The sequence below is a fragment of the Harpia harpyja genome, chromosome 9 (assembly GCF_026419915.1).
Source record: "Harpia harpyja isolate bHarHar1 chromosome 9, bHarHar1 primary haplotype, whole genome shotgun sequence".
Classification (NCBI taxonomy): Eukaryota; Metazoa; Chordata; class Aves; order Accipitriformes; family Accipitridae; genus Harpia; species Harpia harpyja.
Genome location: NC_068948.1, coordinates 39,352,933 through 39,371,550, shown reverse-complemented (window position 1 = coordinate 39,371,550; position 18,618 = coordinate 39,352,933). Strand labels below are relative to the sequence as shown.

The 18,618-nt window shown below is 42.0% G+C and overlaps 1 protein-coding gene across 2 annotated transcripts; it reads left to right on the top strand.

The window, feature by feature from the left end:
* Positions 1-6,823: 6,823 nt before the first annotated feature.
* Positions 6,824-18,422, top strand: PGAM5 (PGAM family member 5, mitochondrial serine/threonine protein phosphatase). Of its 2 annotated transcripts, none has more exons than XM_052797468.1 (6): positions 6,824-7,166; positions 11,253-11,431; positions 12,875-13,000; positions 14,154-14,242; positions 14,567-14,697; positions 16,618-18,422. In XM_052797468.1, the coding sequence occupies exons 1-6, from the start codon at positions 6,889-6,891 to the stop codon at positions 16,766-16,768; spliced, it is 954 nt and encodes a 317-aa protein (XP_052653428.1). In that variant the 5' UTR covers positions 6,824-6,888; the 3' UTR covers positions 16,769-18,422. The 2 variants fall into 2 exon arrangements, with proteins under 2 accessions (XP_052653428.1, XP_052653427.1); XM_052797467.1 differs by having other exon boundaries at positions 6,825-7,166; positions 14,564-14,697.
* The last annotated feature ends 196 nt before the right edge of the window (positions 18,423-18,618 follow it).

Here is an 18,618-nt window from a genome sequence, read left to right as displayed (position 1 = left end):
GGCAAAAAAAAAACCCTGAAGCGACATAGGAATGTACCAACTCCTCTTACTTGGAAGCAATGGCTCTTGACTACGCTGTCAGGAGACAGCACTGCTCAGTCTGATGCTCTGCTCATCATCTCTGTCAGCAGAGGGAAGCCTATTTCTGTGTCTCATCAGTCATGCAAATGTACGTTACATCCCTTTTTTTCTTGAGAAATACTGTCACTGGGACAAATTCATCTTTCCACTAGAGGTACAAACCCAACGAACGCAGTGTGAAATTCATCCACACAGGGTTTGAAAGGAGCCTGCGCTCACATAGTCTCTGTAGAGTACCCAGGACAATGCTCTCAGGCTGTTTCTTACTGAAGTGTTTGTCACACAGTAAGTCAAGAGAATGGCAATTAATATTAAAGAATTCTTAGCTCCTGGCTTTACACCAAGCTTACTAGATAGTGTGACTAATGTGTAATAAGACACTTAACCACACTTCTGTGTTTAAACAGTTGAATATCCCATTAACTTTTCTTACTTCTCAAGCTATTTGGACTGATCTCACAATGCTTGGGACTTTTAAGGCCCCAAGCTTCCTGAAGTCTCAAGTAAACACTTGCTTATGGGGGTTTCTGAGTTTTTCACTAGAGGTGGGGAAAAAAAAAGTCTTCAGCATTGCAGGGGAGAAAAATAAGTGTCAAGCTCATTATTTCTCCTGAAAAGTGTGGGGCTTTAAACACTGGCACAATACTGACAAGGTCCACTGACTTCAGGAAGATTATTCATGTATTTAAAGGTAGGTGCAGTCTAAGCAAGTGCTTTGCTTGGTCTCGGCCTTAGTCTCTCTGAAACGGGGGTGGTGTTCAGAAAGCTCATCTAGCTAAATCTGAGCTGCAGCTGCTATTTCTGCTGTGTCGCCAGCAGAGAATGTCACGTATGTGGCTGACTATCTTGCATGTTCTCCAGACCTGTAGTTAGCATCACTTCCCCAAAAACTATTTCATCCCAGGGTTTTGCCTACACAGCCTCAATGCAGCTTGTATGTGAAATCACTGCATTTAAAGCCTTGTTTCCAAAAAAAGGAACAGCAGGGTTTAGACAGCCTGTGCCAAGCTCATCCCTAGGGTGATTTTTCTGAAGTAAAGCAGGGAATATCTGAAACAGCTCCTGCCAGAGAGATAGGAAAGGGTATCCATTTTGGGGGAGCTAGAATTTTGCCTTTATATTTCTTATATAGAAATCCCCTAAACTGTGTAATTATGTATGTCACAGTACCTCAAATGATTGTGCAAGCAGAGTGCTCTTCTGCTGAGTGAATTTTGCAGAGCAGGTCTTTTAATGGTTTGCCAGTACACCTAAAAGCGGAGCTGCGTTTAGAGCACAGACTGCGGTGCCTAAATATTAAGCGCTTAGTAGTGACTGTTACTATCAAGTGCAACAGAAGCCAACACTGTCAAGTCTGTAACAACTACAAATTTATTTGCCTTTCTAAAACAGAAAAAAAAGTAAAGAAAACGGTGTAAAGAGACATCGGTTGAACTTTGCAAAAGCAGCAAACACTGTTACAAAAGCAAATTCCCACTTGCTAATCAGGATTAGGAAAAATGCCTGAGTTCTGTTTCATTGTCATGTGCTATCAGCAGCACCTGTGCTTCATTAGCAAAATAAGAGTTTACTGTTATCTAAGACAAAAACGTTGAGGGGAGGGAGTGAGGTCCTTAAGGCAATAATATCAAATCCCCTTTTGTTTCCTGGATAGTGATTACAGTAAAATATTTTGCTTATGTTTCCATTCCTTAGACCATCTGTTTCAAATTAAACCCTTCTGGCATGATACATCATTATTTATTAGAGCATTACATTAGATAATGTAGTGTTAGTATTGCTGTTATAAACCCTTAGTTTCATGAATATGACTTCAGGGGCAGAACTGGATGTGTTTCCTTAATGAAAGGGCTAGAGACTGTATTAATAAAACTAGTTTACCAGTTCAGAAATTACTTTTATTTTTTAGGACTTTCACAAATATATTTTTGATGTGTCTTTTGATTTGTAACCTTGAATGTTTGTGTTTGGTTGAGTGAAACCTTCTGGTTTTAAATGACTGAAAGCTAACATACTGAGAAGGACTCATTGATAATAAACTGTTAGACACCTAAAGCTGAAAACACAATACCCTATACATGATGGGGTGACATCCATTTTCATAAATCTGCAATGCCCTGTATCATTCAAGGCACACACCTGTGTGATTCTAGAGCAACTGCAGATCTGGCAGGTAACACCTGCTGAAGGTCCCCTGAAGGAGTTTTCTAGAAGTTTTTATTCTTCCCCTCTGTGGCAATTCTTTCCTCATGCTTTCCATCAGAGGCAAAGCTTCATAACACCAATACACAGAAGACAGACTTTTATCCCAGAGCTATCCTGTTATTGCAGTCTCAACCATTATGGGAAAATTTAAGAAGTACATAGACCTTGCAAGGTGATTTTTTTTAAATTCTCAGTGTTAATGAGACTTTAATCACAGTGTACTAAAGAGGCTTACTCCTTACTTACTTAAAGGAGTAAGGAAAGAGATTCAGTCACAGGAAAGAAGAGCAGTTCCTTACAGCTGTATTTGAGATACTTCAGTTTACCCGTGATACCCAGTGTTACTAAAGAAATTTCTTTCAATCTACTTCAGTTAGAAAGATGGTGACTGTGAGTGTAAAATTAAGAAATGGATTAATCTTTCGTGATATAAAGACTTTCTATGCTCTAGACAAGGTGAAGCCTAGTTTTAAACATGCTTATAGAGAGTGTATCTGGGGAAGAGGACAAGTCTTCCATCCTAAATGAGCTTCTCTCTCATTTTTTTCTGGTCAAACGAGATCTGAAGGATCCTCCGGTGGGTGATTCACAAACACCTAGATTAAATGAAAGATCTGAATCTCTGCTCACAGATATATATATATGTAGGCTTTCTTTCATGCCAAAATCTCCCTAAATTTTGTGCTGTATTTAACCAACACAGTACTTGTGTGGTTGTGCTTACCCTTCAGTGACGCAGTCAGATATGGTCAGGAAGCCAGTATCTGCTTCAAAATCTTTTTTTTTTTTTTTAACTGGTCAAGTCATACACACCAAAGTTGCTTAAAGGCAGTATTCTCTCTTGCTCTGTAAAAAAAAAGTATTAAGTGAGCTTAAGTAGCATAATTTTATAACCCAAAAGTTTAAACTAGTGTATCATTTAAATCTTGCTGTGTCTGAAGCAGGCCAGGATGACATCAATATTTCCTTTAAGAAGGCCAGCATTAAGTCCACAGTATATGTCTGAATACATTTGGATCAAATGACATAATGTTTCCTTTTTCTTTCTCTCTGTCTCTTTTGAGAAATTTACAGATTTTATTTTTTTACATTGGGAAGGTGATACATGGTGAGTAAATGCACTTGGGGTCATGGAAAAGGCTTTTCAGAACCACATTTTCCTCATTTCAAATGTCTTTTTATTACTTTCATTGTTTTGTTTAAAAAAAAATGCCTGAAAGTTCATAAATTTTGCTTGCCAATTGTAGGCTAGAGGCCTGCCCTTGCTCTCCCTGTAGCTAATGGTAAAACATCCAAACACTGACTCATCCCTGTAGTGATCCAGGTCCCATACAGAAAACAGAAGTTCTTCGTATTCTGTATTCCTTGTGTAGTGAAGTTAACCCCAAAGGCTGCTGATGCTCCTGCTGTTGCGACAAGGTTTTTCTGCCTGCCAGGGGAAAGCAACACCATTTGTCAGGCCACATCTGTACTGACTTTTCTGCCAACCCTGCTGGCTTTCTGACTTCTGGTTTGCTTTGTTCTGGTCACAACATAGTTAAGAGGCCACCCTAACCTTGGGCACCTTGCTGGAAGGTGTCTCTGCATCTAGCCAGAGAAATGGGATAACCCCTGGGGGATCATCCGAGTACTGGACCTATGGCATCATAGCACAAGCATTTACTGTTTTAGCTAACAGAATAATTCCATTAGTGGGTACCATCAGTAGGTCGTTATCCTCTTAGATGGATTTTCTGTTCACAGATGAAATAATACAATAAAACTGGATTAGAATAGTAGCAATATGAATATATATAAAAAAACCCAAAGAGCAAGAAGTTAAGTAGTTATTAATGCAATGCAAGACTGTATATTCAAGCTAGTGGTAACACTTCAACAAATGATTTTTAGAGGTTTTTTTAACCTAATTGGATTGCAAGTTTTACAAAATGGTCAACATAATCTAATTAAAAATAACATTTTTGGACTTACTGAGCAAAATCTAAGACAATCTCAAAATACTTTTGCACATGAAGTACATTAGTACCTAAAGCAAGCAAAAATAAGCTGCAGAATGTGAGCATATGCTCAGGAGATTTCTGACGGTGAAGTGTTATCGCAGAAGAATGACATCCAAAATGCAGCACTGAGGCAAACAATATTATCCATTTTCCTTTTCTAGCACAGTGAGATTGCCCAGATGTTCAGCAATAAATTTTTTGCTGAGGAAACAATTTTTGTCATTGCTTAACAACAGTCTCAAACTTTTCTGGTGGTGGACTGAGTTCAGCCCTGGTGTAAGTTGGTGCCACTGCCATGCACTCGGCAAACTTGCCTCTACCTATACTGGGATTTTGACCTCAAGTGTTGGATATTTCTGCAATTGATGCACCTTTAATGGCACTGAAGTTTCAAACTGAACCACATGATTTTAGAATTTAGTTCAAGCAATTGAGAGATTTATCAGGAATTGCACTATTTGTCCCATCCAGCTTCAGCCTGTCCCTGTCCCCAAGTGGATGATGGTATCTATCTGTTGCAGTTTTTTCCTTCTTTTGTGAGTTGTTGGACGTCAAATATGGCAACTGGGATTTAGGTTAGAGGGCAGGCTGCAGGGGAAGAGGTAGGATACAAGTGGCACAGTTAATGGAGAATGAGTGTTATGATGGATAAAAGAGAAAAGGCGTTATGCGGGGGAAAGATTTAGAAGTGATTTGCAGGAAGCTAGGAGACTGAGAACTGGGGAAAAAGAACTGTGCTACTTATGAGGAACTGGATGTGAAGTTTTGAAAATAAACTTCTTCCTTCTGGGCTCTTGATAAGAAAGAACATACACAGTATAAAGACACACACCTGCCTCTATGATAAGGGCTAATACTTCCAAGATAGAGAAAAAGAAATTAAAATTTTAAAGCTATATAAGAAGAAACAGAAAGCTGAATACCTTAAATATAGAGAATGAGGCAGGCAAGAAGGATAAAGGAGGGGGAAAAACATCTAGTCTATAGCAAATTTTCATCAGGGTCTCTGATTCACTTGTCTGACCCCTGGGGGCCACTGTTGGTCTGTAAAATGTCCAAGAGCCAAAGGACCTGTACTACACTCAGGTCTATTTCTCCCTCTGCACCATATATGCGTGAGACAAGAGACACAAAGCGGTGGACAGGGGAAAGACACTCAGCTGGGAAAGCTGGAAGGTGGTTTAACTTCTTTAGCAGAAAGACCATTTTCTTTTGGACAGGCACAGCGTCCTTGTAGTTCTGCTCTAAGTCCCGCAGAACGAAGGAGCCTGTTACCACCACGACTAAGCAGAACAGATCTCTCTGGGCTTGGGGGAGGGAACAGACTCTATTTTCAGTTGTTCTGGAGTCACTCACACTGATTGAAATCTGGCTATTGGAAACTGTCTACCCAGCTGGTGTATTAGTGGAATAACAAGAGTAGTGCAATTTGTAGTGCGGGGAATGTGGGTATGGAGGCAAAGCTTGAACAGGTGGATGGGAGTGACAGGAACACTTAATTAAATATGCAAAGGCTGAATAATGGAATCTGTAAAATCTGCGAGCATCCCGAGATCCACATTCAGTAGCATTTCTGTCACCATTTGCAAACTGCTGAATTTAACGGGTAGAAATCAGTGCTGAATTTTGGACGTCAGCTCAGAAAAAAGGGGCTCTGTTCTGCTTCTCTCCCCAGGGCTTCAGTTGTGAGGTTATTGAGACAGTACCATTGCTGATCTACAGGTAATTAACGTTCCAGTTTGACCACATAGTTTCTTCTGCACAACGCAAATGCTGGTGGAGCTAAACTGAGATCTTGCTTCTGGAAGAAGTCTCCGTGTGAAGCAAGGAGCAGCGTTCAGGCACGGGAGGGCACGACGCTGCTCCTTTGTACGAGGTGGGGACTCAGCCCTGGTGTAAGCCAGCTCAGCTCTGCTGAGACCACTTGTATTCCCCAAAACCCAGGTTCCCGCTTTCCAATGCCAGGAACCCAATGCTGACTGAAGTGGTTGATTCCAGTGCAAGTCAGCTCGGGGCTTATAACTAAATATGACGCACGCTCTACCCATAAAAGCTGCAACCTCCTGTTCGTTCGTGCCGGGGAGCGCTCACACCTGCGTTAGGTGGTTAAAACCAGGCAGGGCTGGAGGTAACCTCCCTGCCCCCCCTCCGGGGGCTCCCAGTGACCCGGCCGGGGCACAAATCCGTTTTCGACTGGCCGGGCAGGATCAGCCCCCTCAGCCTGCTGCCCAGGCCTCCGACTTGACCCCGGAGCAGCCCGGCTGAGGGAGGCTGAGCTCGGGCTGCCCGGAGGACAGGCCCGCGGCCCGGGCCCCCCGTCGTGAGGCGGGCTCGAGTCCCCAGGCACCGCCCGGGTGCCTCAGACCCCTCGGCTGAGCGAGAGGGGCTCGCCCCCCTCCGCGACGAGGAGGGGCTGAGCGGCGCGGGCTGGGCCGGGGTTTGCGCAGCGCCAGACGCCCCGTCCTTCCCCCGCTCCGCTCCGGGAGCCTTCGCTGAGGAATCTTGCCCCACGCCGCGCTCCGTCCGGGGCGGGGCGGAGCGGCGCGGCGCGCTCGGCGGGCGGCGCCGGGGCTGAAGGGGCACGCGGACCGCCGCCCGCGCCATGTCGTTCCGCCGCGCCTTGGCGCTGGCCGCCTGCGGGCTGGCCGGCGGCTCCGTCCTCTTCTCCGCCGTCGCCGTAGGCAAGCAGCCGGCCCGCGGCGGCGACGCTGAGCCGCGTCCGGGGGGCTCTGCCGCCGCCGCCGTTCCCCCCGCTTCCGCGGCGCCGCCGGGTTTGCTGCTGCTGCCGCCCGCCGCCGCCGCCGCCTCCTGCCCGCCGGCTCCCGGCTGGATCGAGAGACCCGCCGGTACCGGCGGCTACTGGGACAGCAACTGGGACAGGTGGGTGCGGTGGTGGGGTCTCCCTCCCCCGCCTGGCCGGGGAGGGACCCCGCTCCTGGGCGGCGGCTGAGGTGAGGGGCCCGCAGGGACACCCCCGCCGCGGGGGAGGCGGCGGGAGCTGCCCTTCAACCCCTCCCGTCGGAGCCGTGCGTGGAGCAACCGCTGTCCGCCGGCTCAGGGCTGGGGGCGAGCGACCCTCTGACGGGAAGGGGGCAAGGGGAGACCCCGGGCACCCCCGTGGGACCCCCTTCGGCCCGGCCCGGCCCGGCCCGCCTCTCACGGAGCCGGCGCCCGTCGCCCGCGGCTGAGGCGCGCTGTGGTGACAGGGCACACGCCGTTTCCAGGTGAAATGTTAGGTGGTAAACTCTTCAAAGCAGAACATAGTTGAAATTCTTGAATGTTCTTGAAAATTTTTGGCGTTCTGGAGCGCCCGAGTACTCTGAAGGGATGCCTTCCCTGCGTGTGTCTTTAGTTCAGAGTCTTTCCCCGCTGTAAAGGTGCGCAGATCCATTTATTCTAGTGCTTTCATCCAGTGAGATTGCAAAACCTTTAGGCTGGTGATAAGTGTGAGTGCTGTGTAGAAGAAGTGCCTGGTTTTTTCAGCATGGTGTTAACCATATATCAGTGTTGCTTTATGTCTACGCCAAGATGTTTCTGTTCAATAACAGCACCCTTGTGGACTAAAAACGCTTTCACATGCTAGGCATGTATTAGGCCTGCTGCTTGTGTTGATCATGAACTGCAAGTTAGTGTTCTTAAATCCTTGTAAAGGTAATGTTGCTTTGAACCTAACTTAGTTGTGTTCTTCATGGTGTTGAAATACGTTCACCCAAGGGTTAACTACATTTTTTTTCTGATTCTTTAATTACAATGTGCAAATATCTGTATTGAGCTTTGGCTCATTTAGCTTCCGTCTGGTAGAATTATCTCCCCAGGGACACTTATGTCAGGCTCCAGTTTAATCATAGTAAATCCAAACTTAAGCACTAACAGATCTTTATTGTATAATGCATCCTGTTTTGATTTTTGAGATGCTACAGAATCAAAGGCTCATATAAATAGGGCTACGTACGCCCTAATTATAAAAATAAAACCTTCATTAAATAAGACTATACCCGGTTACACAGTTTCATTGAGAGAGGTACTAAAGCTACTTGTTTAACTGCAGATCCAGGCCTTTCCGGTTCTGCTAAGTGGTTGTTTTTCTTCAGGGGTTCTGAAGGACTTTTGGACTCTTGTAACTTTTTTTTTTTTTTTTTAACCAATTCAGGAGGTAGCGATTGTTCTGTAACTGATGTAGCTGTCACAATTGCCTGAACAAATATAGCTAGATAACACTTCATATCACCATTCATCATAGTGTACAAACAGTGGAAGTGTATTACATAAATACATTATCACAGATCAGTTTTAGTTTTCTGCTTCTTGGTGCCTACCAGTTGGTGTGGTATGGCTTTGGCTATACCTGGTTGAAGTCTTAATTTTGATTTTTGGATGATGTTGGCAGAAACACTTAATATGTGAAGTTGTTAAATAGCTTATACACAAAGCATCTGACCACTTCTCTTTGGGGGGGGGCGGGGAGGGTGGGGAATGATTTACAAAGTCAAGTTGTGAGCAAATAACCAGACTATTGTAATATTCTTAACAACTGATGGCTTTTCAAGTTTGAACAAAGGAATGCAAGTATCTTGTTTTCAAACTTCCTATTGATCTCATATGATGCTACACCTAGGATGTTGCTTTGGTCTATGCCACCTGCACAGGAATTGTACAGCTCAGTTCTTAGATAAGACTAGATATAGTTTCATTCATGTAAAATATCTGAAAGCTGTTCTAATTAAGCTTCTGTTAACTGGAAAGCTTGGTGTGGGAGGGAGAAAAAAAAGCTTTGAATTACTGGCTAAATTTCTGGGGTTCAGCTACCTTCCTATATCTTTCTCTGAGTGGTTCTTGCAAATAGTTTTATTAGAAATAAAAGTAGAAGTATCTGGATTTTGAAGTATGTTACAAGAATTAAAGCATTTGTCAGGCTGACTGATGTGTTTCAGTGACATGCAGGGCTTCCTGGAAGGAAGGTGAAAAGGGCACTGTCATGGATTAAGTGATACTTTTGTTATAATTAGGTTTAAAGATGGTCCCTGGCGTTGCCATTGCTTTTTAGCAAAGTTCTGTCCAGCTACCATCTTGGGTGAATTTTTTTTTTTTTAAGGGAATGCAGAAAGCTGCATTTTTCAGCTTCTGAGTTTTGGCAACCTAAAAGAATCTACTTAAGTCTTAGTAGTATTAAAAGTTTTCCTGCTCATAAACTTTCTAAAACTAGCTTATGCTAAAAATATTGTTAAGCTTGGTTATCTACTCATGACTTGTTAAAGCATCTGTTGCTTTTCAAAGTGCATGTTACCATCGAGTAACTTCAGAGGTGCTGGAGGGGAGAGGGCAGGGCTTTCACTCAGGCATTTCTTGTTGTGTGTTTCTGCCATAGGATGAATTAATACCTATGTTACTTTACAGTGCTTGAATTTTTCAGACATTTTGTCTATTTTCCCAATACATCTTTCCAGCAATGTAGTTTCTACTGAATCAAAAGTATCCTGTGAAATAGCAACGGAACTTCTTGTTGTTGGACTATTGTTTCATTTTTAATGCCTTGCTGAACTTTGTTAACAGCTTAAGGAACGTGTTGAGCCTCATTATTCAACAGAAATCATGTCTTTACTAAAGCAAAATGGATGCAGGGCTTTTTAAAGCCAGTCTTGCTGTGAACTGTAGAAATAGGTATGTGAAGCAGCAGTTTTCTATGACCAAACTACTTTGTCTCAAACAGAATAAAAATTATATTCTTGAATAAAAAAATCTATAAAAAAAAGAAGAAACAAGTTTAATTATAATAATGGAAGAATTGAGGTCTGGCATGAATTAAATAAATTAACTGTTCTTTAGGTATGAGATCAAGGGAAAGGATTTATGCTTTGAACTGGAGAGACATAGCAAAAGGATTTGTATTAATGGGGTAGAGGATCAGTGCAGAGAGGGAACCAGAAGACTAATCTGTGGAAGATTTGGACAGGGTTGATGATGATAGTGCAGTGTTGGTGTCAGCAGCGGGAAGTCTGTGGCACTAATATGTGATCCTGGGGGAGGGAGGGGAAGATCCTCTGTGCCTGGTGTCCTCTTGAGGACACCCATCAACTGTCTGGGTGATGTGCAGGAGAGAAGGTTGTGGTATGCAGAAAGGGAGAGTAGTGTGCAGTGTGACAAAATGGAAGGAAGATTAAAGTGGCGTGAGGGGAGAAAGTGATGAAAAAGATGAAAGGATAAATAAACACTCCAGGCTGAAAAATAAGAGTGTTACAGGAGAGACCTGATGTGACCTAGTTTAAAGCACAAAATAATTTGCAATGTGCACTGCAGAAAGTTGAAGTCTTTCTAGGATATTGGGGGGTGGGGGTGGTTAGTCATTTGATGTAAATGTGGTTGATGAAAGTGCAAATTTTGTAGGTGTTATCACAGGGCCTTTTAGATATGGAACATTTTATTTCCTTTATGATCAGTCAACACCTCTTCCTTTTTTCGGGGGTATCATTCATGGTTAGTTTTTCTTGTCAAAAAACCTACCATTATACCTGTGACAGTCAGTGAAAATCCCAAGAGCAACTATTGAATTAACAGGAGTTCAAATATAAAGTCTCTGCTAGTGTTTATAATCTTCTTGTCCAGGCAGACTGTAGCTTTCATATATTTTAGTGTACGCCATCTGTTTGCATTAGGATTTAACTTTTTCCTGTTGTGTTTGTTGCTTTTTTTTTTTTCCCAAGGATTAATTGAGAGGTGGCTGTCACTTAGCAGCAAATTTATCTGTGTCAGTTACCTTTTAACCTAAGGCATTAACTTTTTTTTTAATGCAGACTTTTATTTATAGCTCTCACACAATGGTTTGAATCAGTTTCGCGATACAAATGGCTAAATAGTCAATTTTAGTACTTCAGCTATACCTAGAAATAAGGCAAGACTACCCATCTGTAAAATTCCTCTGCCTTTTAGTCTCCCCTATCTAAAAGTGGTGTTTTAAATGTGTTTGTTTAGACGTGAACCACTGGCTCTTATCAACCTCAAAAAGAAAAATGAAGAAACTGGGGAAGAAGAACTTGCCTCACGCTTGGATCACTACAAAGCAAAAGCCACCAGGCACATATTCCTTATCCGTCATTCTCAATATAATTTGGATGGCCGGGCTGATAAAGACAGAACTCTGACCCCACTTGGTACGTATTACTAGAAGCATCATACTTTGCCTTTTCAGAAAATTGTTTTGAGTACAGGTCAGTAACTCAGCTCTGTTCTGGGTCTCACTGCCAAACCTTACCTACTTTCTGGATCCTTTGTGGCAGAAAGCTGTCATGAATAAGTTTGGTTTTTTTCCATTTTTGATCCTCTAAATCCAAACATTATAACGTGCTTTACAGAGTTCTAAACACACTTGGTTTTAGAGAAACTTCACAAAGGAAATTTCCAATTATCTCGAGGTTGCTTGAGCAAATTTTCATGCTAGCTGACATAATTCACCAGGGCTAAGGCTTTCAAACTTAGCTCCATGACAAACTTTGGGATAGGTTTCTCTTAAAAGGTGGCTTGTGTTTCTGTTAGTTGACTTGTTGATTTGTATATATTAAAAAAAAAAAAAATTACCCCTGACTTTCCGTTCAGTTGGAGTGTTTATAATTAAATACATTTCACTTTTGCTACAAAGCACTGTTTCTGGGAATACTGCTAATCAGTTACCTGAAATGAGGATAATCTCTGTCTGTGTAATCTTAATTCATTGATCCTGTGACTAGGTCTCAAATGTTAATTAGTAGTATTTTTTAATAGTGTACTTTAAAAGCAGCGGACACTTTCTTCATTATATGTATGCCAACACTGTTTTGAGGGGGGAAGAATTATTATTGTGCAGTGCTGCTTGAGGTTTTGGAAGTCTGGTGCCAAATGTTTAGTATAAACACCTTTTTTCCCCCCAAGTCTTAATCACCAGTATGTAAATAGGAATGAAATGCTAATTTCAGGACTAAGGTGCTATCTTAAACTGGTAACAAAGTATAATCTTAATCCTGTCTCATCCTGTGCTTTGGGTAAGTTACTTACTTAAACTGTCTGTTGTCTTTTCACCTACCTACCTGAAAGATGGAATAAAGCCTTCCCTAGGATGTCCAAGTGCTGTGGTTCTTAACTGTTCCAAGATGATGGTGCCTTTATGAAAAATGCCCTGTCATGTCTGAGTGGATCTGTTTGACAGAGTCTCCTCTTCTGTGCTCCCTAAACAGGGATGGCAGATGGCTTGGGTCAGCACTGTTTTTTATTGGAAGTGGCTCCCTTGGGATGGGGCTAGCAGGGATATTGAATACTTTAGTGAAAGTCTCTGAATAAGTTTAGATTTTTTTTTTTTTTTCCAAATAAATAAATAAATAAATAAACCGAAACAAACCAAGTAATTTTTCCTGCCGATGGAAATACAACTTGAAATTGTCCAGCCAATAAGCTTGATCTGAATAAGTAGTGACTCTGGTAAAAATGTTTTCCAATTACTTTTTGAAAGGAAAAAAACTGACATTGATGGAGACCTTTTATGTCTACTGGACAACTTTTTTGGTAGTTCGTGTGAGGTGCTTACATGAGTGTCACCAGTTTATATAATGAATATAATTTTTAAGGTCGAGAGCAGGCTGAACTGACTGGACACAGGCTGGCAAGCTTGGGATTAAAATTTGATCAGATTATCCACTCCTCCATGACTAGAGCAACTGAAACAACTGAAATTATAAGCAAACATCTCCCAGGTAAGTGACTTTCCTTAATTTTTTGAGGTCTTCTGATCCTTAAAACTGCTTCCAGTAGAATTCTAAGCTTGTCCTTAAGGTTGAGATGTTATTTAGCCATCTTCCAGCCCTGTGTGAATATGTCTATGTTTATAAAAAAACTAACAACCCTAATCTGCTTGTTTCCAGTTAATCTTTAAAAATACAAGAGGGATCTGCCCCTCTGAGTGACTAGCTGCTACCTGTATGTACTGCTGCGTAGAACTCTACTGGTTGCTCTTCACTTACGCATTGTGTAAAGCAAAGACTATCACAGGTTATCAGGATTGGCTCAGCCCTCAGTCTCGGGGGGCAATAGCACGGGAGGGAAGAGGATCATAAACTCCAGTTCTTGTAGTGATGCTTGCTGGGTTAGGTAACAGGCCCTTCTTGTATGCTGTGCTAGCCTATGTGCAGGGGAAGATGTGGCACACTTAGAGAGGTGTAGGAATTTTTTAATGTGGGTGGCTGCTTTGTTTACACGGTTTTTGGGTGGTTGTGTTTGCAGTTGGTTGGTTGTTTTTTCTGCTGTTCAGACATACCAGAATCTAAACTAAAAGATATTTGACTATAGATAATTCTGTCTGGTATTTTAGCAGATAATCAGGTATGACAAGCTGAAAGTGACTTCTCTTAGCCATTCTGTGTTTATTTTCTTAAATGTGCTGCTTAAAAAAAAAAAAACAAAACCCAAAACTAACAAAACAAAAAAACCTCAAACACCTCCCCAAACCCTCTTTTCTTCCTCAGAGTAAGAGATTAAAATATTTTGAGTTTATTATATTTAATATTATTAACATTAATTTGCATTAATTAGCAGTAAGCATTAACTGACATACAGCTTTAGATTAACATCCTTGCGAATGCATTTCTTCAAAGTGCAGCAGACTGGGAAGACTCAACTTGCTGCGCCAGGCTGGTCTGGCTGTTCTCAGTTGGAATAAGCCTTTTCTTGCTGGTGACAAAACAGTTGTGTTGAAAAGATTCACACACCTTGATAGGCGATGTGTAGACTAAAATGGTCTTTAGGATGGAGATGAAGACATGAAAAATGTATTGATTGTAGAGTTGTGGGCCTGTTTGCAGTGGTATGTGAAGTAACAACTCCTTTCTGAATGTGTATTTAATATTTCAGGAGTCAAAAAAATTAGTACTGATCTGCTGAGAGAGGGAGCACCTATAGAGCCAGACCCTCCAGTCTCTCACTGGAAACCAGAAGCTGTGGTAACTTTTTACTTAAATTTTTTTTTTTTCTGTACTTGTTATGTTTTGGGTTTTTTAATATACCTTATATTGACAGTAGTAGTAACTTGCAGTGTCTGAGCTGATGCTTTTCATCATAGAACTTAGATAATTGCATACTTTTCTCCTCCCCGATAAGTGTGCAGAACAGTTAAAATAACTTACAATCCTTTAGTATTAGTTCAGCCTCAAGTGTGTATCCCTGTAAAGAAGAACTGTTTAGAAGATGCAGCCCATCTGCAAATGCAGACAGTGGCACTTGCTGCTCTGAGCTGTGTTTAATTCTGAACTCTGTGCCATTAGCAGTATTACGAAGATGGAGCTCGAATTGAGGCTGCTTTTCGAAACTTCATTCATAGAGCTGACGCGAAGCAGGAAGAAGACAGCTATGAGATCTTTGTCTGCCATGCCAACGTGATCCGCTATATTGTGTGCAGGTATGTGTTGGATTGCACGTTCATCCATGTTCCTCAAAAGGTCTTAGTTTTACTGAAATGGTGTTGGTTTATGGCACTGCCGAGCTAGGAAATGTGTTGATTTGGCTTGCTTGAAGTGGTTAGAGATCAGTGCCTGCATTGTGAGCAGCTGCTTCTGCAACTTCATCACAGGATTAATTTCCAGATACAGGACACATTTGAAAATTAGAAGACTTTCATTTTAATTCTACAGTGAAAATAGCTAAATTGGTGAGACTCGAAACCTGTTTGTACGTCTGAACAGTCTCTTTAATACCATATGCTTCTGCTTCCCACAAACCTGAGGATAATGCCTGTGTGGACTGTTGGAAAAGACAACAGATAGAGCATCTGACTGGATGCACCTTTTTTTGAGGTGACGTGAATTTGATCTTACATAATGAAAGATTGATTTAGTTTTGGGAATTCTTTACTAATGGCAGTTTTTGTATTAGGTTCAAGTTGTATTAGTGTGGTTTTGCAGTAATATCCAGTATTGGATTAGAGGGGAGAGTGGATCTTTCTGCTAACATCGAGGTTGTTCATGAAAGAGAAGACAGTTCTGGATCTTTGCCTGTCCCTGTATCCAGTCAGCTGTGTCTGTTTTATTCTTCTTCCCTATCAACAAAGCACTGTCTGTAAGATAATTTGTCTTGAGCAGGACAGATGTGATTAAACTTTAATCTGATCAATACCTACAGCAATTTCAGGTAGCTTTATTTAGCTGAGCCAGTTAAATGGTAGCCTGTCTGCTCTGTGGACTGCTTTAGAGCTCTTCAAAATTGCTGTACTTAAAATTATTGATCAGGTACACAGAATATTCTTTCCTGTGCCAAAAAAGATTATCTTGCTGCTACCTAGGCCTTTTCTGAAATACTTGCATACTTTTTCTCTTTGCAGTTTCTTTCCTCTTCTTTTTAACTTCTCTTCTGTACCTTCTATTCCAGGCTATCTGATACCACAATTGAACACAATCCATGTAGTGTTCCTTTTGAATCTAGCTTGACTGTAGCTGTTATTTAATTTCTTAGCCTTTCGAAAAGACTGTCATAATAGCCAAAACCAAGTTATTCCTCAGTATTTGAGGCAAAAGATGTTTGAGACAACTTCATATTTTCTCCAGCTGTTTACTGTAACTGATTGAACTCTTGAGGCTGTTCAGTTAGGAATTTTAGAATAGCTGGAGACTACCTGTGATACTGTATTTCTACAGAAAGCACAAGGTACTTTTTCTTGCTGCTTCTGGGGAACGATATAGCTGACGGAAAGTAGTTCCAGTGAATTTCTTCCATAGGCACATGCAGGCAACTAGAATTAATCCTATCTCACTACCTCTTCTCTGCTGTTGTTGCATACCTACCCACGTTGGTAAGGCTACAACAGTGCGTAAGCATGCTGTTTGCCACTTTCGCCTTGGGTCTGCGGAGGAGGCCACTGGTGTGGTGAGCCATCTTCTCTGCCTGTCCTGAACTGTGTGGGGTTTTGTGGTGCTGCCGTTGGCTCAGTGACCAACCTGAACCTATGCTGTCTGTTGTCCTGGTTGTTACGAGGTTGCTCAGAGTGCTTCCAGCAACCTGACTACGTTAGAGCTCCTACCTTCTGTCAGTTTGAATTAATCCTGTCTACAGTAATCATATCCATCTGCTGGACTCTGCTTATGCAGTGCATTGTTGGCACTGGTCCAGTTATCAATGCTGCGTTTTTGTACCAATTCCACAAGAAAAATATTTTTTCCAAGGCTGACTGTGGAAGCATTTGCATGCAAGCTGCAGAATGACCAATGATTTTCTTTTTTTTGTTGTTTCTGGTTTTCCTTATCTGGAACAGAAGGCGATGCTGTGAGGGCATGTTAATATAACTGTTTATGAATAATAATATATGCTTTTTTTTTTTTTTTAATAGAGCATTGCAGTTTCCCCCAGAAGGCTGGCTGCGAATGTCTCTTAACAATGGTAGCATAACTCACTTGGTGATACGTCCTAATGGAAGAGTGGCACTTCGAACACTGGGTGACACAGGTTTCATGCCTCCAGATAAAATCACGCGCACCTGAATGAGCAAAACTGATGGCTGTCCAGCAGCTGCCTCTAGTCTCTTTGCACTAGTACATTCAGCTACGGTACCACTAGATTTTTATCTGTTACGTTGGGGTGTGATGCTGTCTTAAAATGTCCTTTAGCCCCTTGCCTCCTTCATACATATTCATATCTGCCTTTCAGTCCAGAAAAGAAGAAATCTTTGTAAGCCTGAAGCTGTCCAGTCCTCAAGTATTCCCCAAAACTGAAAGCTGAGCTGTGGAATACAAAGAGATTGAATGTCTGTGTGCTCTGCACTTGCAAGAGCACTGACTTTACCCCCACCCCACCATGAATTTCTATAACCAAAGCTTGCTCCTGTGGGTGTTTCTCTTGTGCAGGAAAGCAATTGGTGTAGGAACTGGAAGAAACAGCCTTGTATCACACTGCAGCTAAAACTGAAGACGAGGCAGCTTGTTTCAACTCCTGCAGAACTGACTGACAAACAGGGTATTCTGCTGTTCCAAGGACAAAGGGATAAGGCTTCAGTTTCAGTAAGCTGTTGAGGATGTATGTTTATGTTGTGTCATTGTTCCCCTCTGCCCCCAAAAAGCTCATGTAAACTGTGCCTGGAGGTTGTAAGCATAAAGCAAAGAGGGTAAAAAAAAAAAAAAACCAAAAACATTTGCCTCAGAGCTGTGGTGCTAGAATTAACTGCTGCTTATACTAAAAGTGTTCCTCCATCCTCAGGAAGTACTTTAAGCTATTCTGAACAATGTTTTTCAGTCTCGTAAAGCTAAACTCGTAAAGTTTCTTTAACTAAAACTTTGTCTGCAGAAGGATGTAGGGATGAGTTTGTAGCAGTAAGATGGAAGGAAAGGAAAGCAGCAATCTTCTGAAAGTGCTTCCAGTTAGTTAATGACTCAGATTTTTCACTGCTTTCTCCCAGTGATTTGTATTTGTTTGTTAATACTTTGCTTTCAGAGTAGAGAAATACCACCACTGAGGTCAAGGTAGTGATATTGCAGGTCAGAGGTTCTGCAGTATTGGAGCAAACTGCTGCTTAGAACTCCTGTTGCCTGAATGGTGAAAAAGGATCTATGGGATGGCTTTTCTAGTGCGTAGTACAGCCATCAGGCAGAATGCTTTAAGTGGCTCCTTTGTACAGCTCTGACACTGCTGCACTTGTTCTAGGAAAAATGCAGGTGGCTGAGACCTCAGTTTCATTTTTTGAGGGGCGTGAGTGTTTCATTTTAAGGATGTTTGCTAGGTACCTGAACCAGTGTAGTAATGATGTGGCTCACAGTACCTGGAATGTTGAAAAATTTCACCATGTGCATAGTCTGTCTTGGTGATAGAGCACATACTATAGGACAGCAAACATAACTAGCTTATTTGACAAGTTCTCTTACCACCAATAAATGTTGATGAGGTCCTAAACTTGTTCCTCTCAGAGCTGTATGAAGCATAATCGTGGCACACAACCTAGTGAGACAAGGTTGAAGGGCTTGTTTGATACAGGACTGCTACATCAGGATGATTTAAGGAAACTGGGGCTAGCAGGGAACAAAACATGATTGTTGTGTGGGGCAAGAGGAAACCATTGTGACATATCTCTGATGCAATGAGAATAATTTATCTGGTTTTGTCAATTAACTTTTTAAAAGTTTTGAATAAAATAACTGGTCTGTCTTTCTTGTCTCTTCAGTTGAATACCTGCTGTAGAAGGTATGGCTGCAGTGCTGCAGAGTGACGTGTGTGTTTCTGCCAGCTGAGCAGCCTTTGTGTCCCATGTTGCCTGGGGAAACAATTCATTTACCAGCTTTGTCCTTTTAACTCCAAATAGCTGAAATGTAAACTAGAGAGAGTAGCTAGCTCAGAGTTAATT